This window comes from Apium graveolens, chromosome 10 (genome assembly GCF_009905375.1).
Source record: "Apium graveolens cultivar Ventura chromosome 10, ASM990537v1, whole genome shotgun sequence".
In the NCBI taxonomy this organism is placed as follows: domain Eukaryota; kingdom Viridiplantae; phylum Streptophyta; class Magnoliopsida; order Apiales; family Apiaceae; genus Apium; species Apium graveolens.
Window position 1 is genome coordinate 232,860,614 of NC_133656.1, and position 4,479 is coordinate 232,865,092.

Below are 4,479 nucleotides of genomic sequence, written 5' to 3' on the forward strand. Positions count from 1 at the left end.
TTCATTTCAAATGACAGAATTTTAGTTGTCATTTCAAATTCTCATGTTTATACTAATATTGGAATGTCATGATTTCAAATGAAATCCAGATCCAAATCCAAATTACCAAACAACTTTTTTGATCAAATCCGGAATTTCAAATAAAATCCTATTTTCCAAACAGGACACAAAGGGTTTCATGTATACTTTGTTCGTAACACATAACTGCAAGATGGCCAACAAAGATATAATATAATGATGTTCTTCCACAGTTCCACATGCCCCCTTACCCAAAAATTATTTTTAATGCCAGAGAAATAGGTTGCCTTTTAGGAAACCTAATAGCCAAAACTATAAAGGGTCAAAACACTGCTATTTAGTTAAATATAATCTATTAATAGAGGCTGTAAGATAATTGATCCACAGCTTCTTTGTATGCACCTACTACCAACGCCAGCTTTATGTTCTAGGTATAACTGCCTCTATTTTTACGTCATTCACAAATGTGGAGCACTTGATTCCTTCCACATTACTACCATCTTGAGGAACTCCAAGACCTACACAAACATACAGAAGAAAGTGATACGAAACTAGAATCACGGAAAGAGGACAGACATGAGTTTGAAGAGAAAACTTGGTTACAAAAAATATAATAACTCAACAAGCAAAACAATATAACAGTGTGGGTGGACAGTTGACATCTACCTAAGTTCACATTCAAAGCATCAGTTCTTTTCGTTTCTGGAAGTTAGGAGGGATGAGAATTTATATGCATGTTCACCCATATCTAATAAATTGGATATGGTACAACCCCTTCTTCCGCTGACTCGTGACTAGTAAGCACATCTAATGGACACTAATCATTAAGGGCTCTAATGGACACTAATCATTAAGGGCAAAAAATAATTAAGTTTCATATAGTCGGCACCCAGAAAAAATTGTACGATTATAAAACACTATTAATGTGTGCTATCCTCGGCATTACTTAATTAAATATTATATCACTCCAATCCGAAGAATAACATTACCTCTGATGGGTCTCTGAGAGAGTAAAATGCATTGCTTGCTTTGGGTGCAGAAGACACCAAGATACCAAAACCTTGATTACCATCTCTCAGAACCTGTAAACAATTCGATCAAAAGTTCATCTGATGTCCTCTGGAACATATTCTCTTTTGAGATATATTAGAATTTATGAAATTGCTTGCAGGATTACCTTAAATGCATCTTCATCAGTACGGTCATCTCCAATATATATGGGGAGCACATTGCCCTCATTACTATACCCTACATCAATGTTGCAGCAATTATTTAGCTTCTCGCAAGGCACTAATTAGTTCTTTATAAATCTAGAAGAAGAGATATTATCTCACTCACCTAAAGTTTTAAGTAAAAACTCACAAGCCTTCCCTTTGTCCCAATCAAGCACGGGTCTGACCTCTAAAACCTAAATGATGGGAAAGAAAAAGCAATTAGACTAAATTTTGCAAATTTACATCTCTCTAAAGTTTAAACACACAAAACAATGCACAAACTGGCTTAAGAGGCAAACCTTCCGCCCATGGGTTAATCGAAGTCGAGGGTAATTCTTCATGATATCATAGACTGATTGTGCAATTGTTGTCCAGCTCTGCAATGACGGCGAAGAACACATTACACATCAATCATTACCAAAAAAATAGTTAGTTATGTTCTGACTTTGAACATCTCCTACCTTCTTGTCTACATTACGGTAGTGAACAGAGACACAGAATCTATTGTTCTCAACTGTGGATCCTTCTATTTCTTTGGTAATTTGAACAAGGGATCTATATACCTGATCAAACATACAATGAGGTAATCAGTTGACAGTAATGCAATAAATGAATGACTGGATGAATAGCCATAAATAATGCTTTGGCACATACCTCATCAATCATGGGCAAGAATTCACTGGCAGGCTGATATAACTTATCCTCCTTGCCCTATAAGCATAACAAGCATAATCACCTTAATCAGCAACAGGAAAAAGGTCAACTGTAGCCGTACACTTCCAAATATTATATATGTCATAATTATCATCACCTGCTTTTCAGTAGACCTAACACAATTTTCATGAGCATTAGCGCTGGGGCTTACAGGGCCCATAATGTCCATCCCATGGCTACCGGCATAGTAGAGTTCTGCAAGTCCTACAAACTCAAGCACCTAGAAAAAGTATTAAGGGATCAGGAAAAAAAACATAATTCCGTAACTGAAAATAGCAATTGACACTTGATCATTACAGTAATGCACTGGCAAGTACCTTTTCACGGCTTCTCCCACTAATAATTGCTGTTGGAAAGTATTTTGCCACATTCTGAACAGCCAAGCGCATCTGAGAATGGCATATTAGATTCCAAGGGTGAGGATAGTTTTAGCGATATTATAGATTTCAAGAACTAGATGAAAACTTTAAAAAGGATAGCATATATAAAATATAGACAATTTGGCAGATGTTCACATTATTAGACATATAGGCCTCATCCGGGTTGTCTACTATTGGTGATAAAGTCCCATCATAGTCCAGAAACAAAACAACTTTCTTGTCCTTAGCATAACTAGTTAGTTTATCAAAGGATGCAAGTGCAGATGGATACTTCAGCTGCACAAAACCAAAGAGTATTTCAGATTCAGGTGCTAATATAAGATAATGATAGATCAGATGGCGAAACGAAGAACAGTAAAACTGTATAATACAATTTAATTACCATCCAATTGCGGTATGCAATTTCATTATCAGATAATTCAGTGACAGAATCTTTGGGTAACTCAACATGAGTGGGAGATGAAGATATCATGGCATCCAACCAACCAGCTCGGAGATCATCGAGTAGGCCTGTCTTTTTTCCTGGAATTGTCAAGAGAAGACTTGAAGAAGAAACTGCAGCTGAGGTAGGATATTTCGGTAGACCAGAACGAGGGCCTAATCTTGAGTTGTTCTTTGGGGACGCATCATTGAGAACTGAAGCATTGTGATTTGTTTCCAATTCCATCAGATACAGTATATGTTAAATACAGTTTTCCTGAAATGACAAACAAGCATATCAGACCAAAATACTGTATCTCATTTATACAAGACACTATATATACACGTACGCACTTCAACAATTAGTATAAGTACAAATCAAATAATTTATATGTGCCTTTAAGACCAATTACCAGAAAGTAAGAAATGAGAGCACTGGTATGGGGACACATAAAAGCTAGAACATTATGCACATAAGAGCAAAAAATAAAAAATGCCTTCTACACTGGTTCACATATCAATCAAAAGCAAACTAATCGTGTTTCGCACTTTCGCGCTGCGATTAAGAAAACATTTCTATCAGGAAGATTCTTCTAAGCCTTAAAGGTCATACTCCTAATACCCCGACTTGACTGGAAAAATTAAAAATGATATCTCAACAACCACAAAGTAATTCATATAGCTGTCAAATTTGAAGACAAAACACTACACAGTTGTCACACTAAGACTGTAGAGATACCACATGTTCTTTAAAAACAATTAAAAATAGCAGAAAATTGATTCGAGCACCGGAAAGAATCTAACATAAGTACATTACACAAATGGAAATCAACACATATCGTAAGTTCCTTTCCAAAAGAGAACAGTCAGGCAGGTAACACGACGAAATCATGACAAAAAAAGCACCCAATCGATAAAATAATTGGCCCACAAAACCACATTCCTGGCCAATAAGTAAAAAAATATAACCACATGGTACAGTTATATATAACAACCACATATAATAGGCCTACATTAAAGCAAGTGGAGGGGATTATATAATTGTTCCGATTAACAACCTTATTGGCTAAAAACACCTATAATGGGAGCAGGTAATTACAAAAAGTTATATCGTTGGCTGTCGCTATACTACATTGTCACACAAACATACCTAATTACCAATTATACGTGCAAAACTAGCCTATCATCTCTGAATCAGGATCTTCAGAATAACCTAATGACCTAACTTTACGAGAAATCGCACGAAAACAGAATAACCTAACTAACTACTACGTTTGATTCTTCATAAACAAAACAGCAATTGTGTTAATAATAATATTAATAAAAATAATAATAACAATGCATCAACATCAATGTCTACAAAGATGCAATTAACTAGAAACAGAAATAACCGAATTAGTTGTTAATAACAAAAAAACACATGAAACTAATAAAACGTATTATTTAATTAAAAAACACAATTACTTGGAAACATAAAACTCTTGCATACATGGAAAACTGAATATAATATCGATCGGACCAGATTACGCGCACCTCGAAAAATAAGAAAAAATAAATCTAATTATAAGTATTTAAATCGAAAGAATCTGAAAATACCTTGGGAATGGTGAGGCGATGAAAACGTTGATAATGTGGAGTGTTTGTATGTATAGGTGTGTGTATATGTTGGGGGAGAAGAAGGGGAGAAAGAAACGAGAAGCGGGGTTTATATAGGGGGTTTCTGTAATTGAAAG

At 35.3% G+C, this 4,479-nt stretch overlaps 1 protein-coding gene across 2 annotated transcripts; it reads right to left on the reverse strand.

Annotated features, from left to right (window-relative positions):
- Positions 1-201: 201 nt before the first annotated feature.
- LOC141689118 (trehalose-phosphate phosphatase A-like) lies at positions 202-4,479 on the reverse strand. 2 transcript variants are annotated; one of them, XM_074493297.1, is made up of 12 exons: positions 4,343-4,479; positions 2,709-3,023; positions 2,462-2,602; positions 2,264-2,335; positions 2,044-2,166; positions 1,887-1,943; positions 1,694-1,795; positions 1,532-1,609; positions 1,357-1,426; positions 1,196-1,266; positions 1,008-1,100; positions 202-536 (listed from the first exon to the last, which is right to left on the reverse strand). In XM_074493297.1, the coding sequence occupies exons 2-12, from the start codon at positions 2,991-2,993 to the stop codon at positions 477-479; spliced, it is 1,152 nt and encodes a 383-aa protein (XP_074349398.1). In that variant the 5' UTR covers positions 2,994-3,023; positions 4,343-4,479; the 3' UTR covers positions 202-476. The 2 variants fall into 2 exon arrangements, with proteins under 2 accessions (XP_074349398.1, XP_074349399.1); XM_074493298.1 differs by lacking the exon at positions 4,343-4,479 and adding an exon at positions 3,160-3,500.

Coding starts and splice junctions, on each gene's coding strand:
- LOC141689118 (XM_074493297.1), bottom strand. CDS start 2,993: ATGGAATTGGAAACAAATCACAATGCTTCAGTTCTCAATGATGCGTCC. Junction 1,101..1,195: donor CTGATGAAGATGCATTTAAG/GTAATCCTGCAA, acceptor AATTGTTTACAG/GTTCTGAGAGATGGTAATCA. Junction 537..1,007: donor CTCTCAGAGACCCATCAGAG/GTAATGTTATTC, acceptor ATGTTTGTGTAG/GTCTTGGAGTTCCTCAAGAT.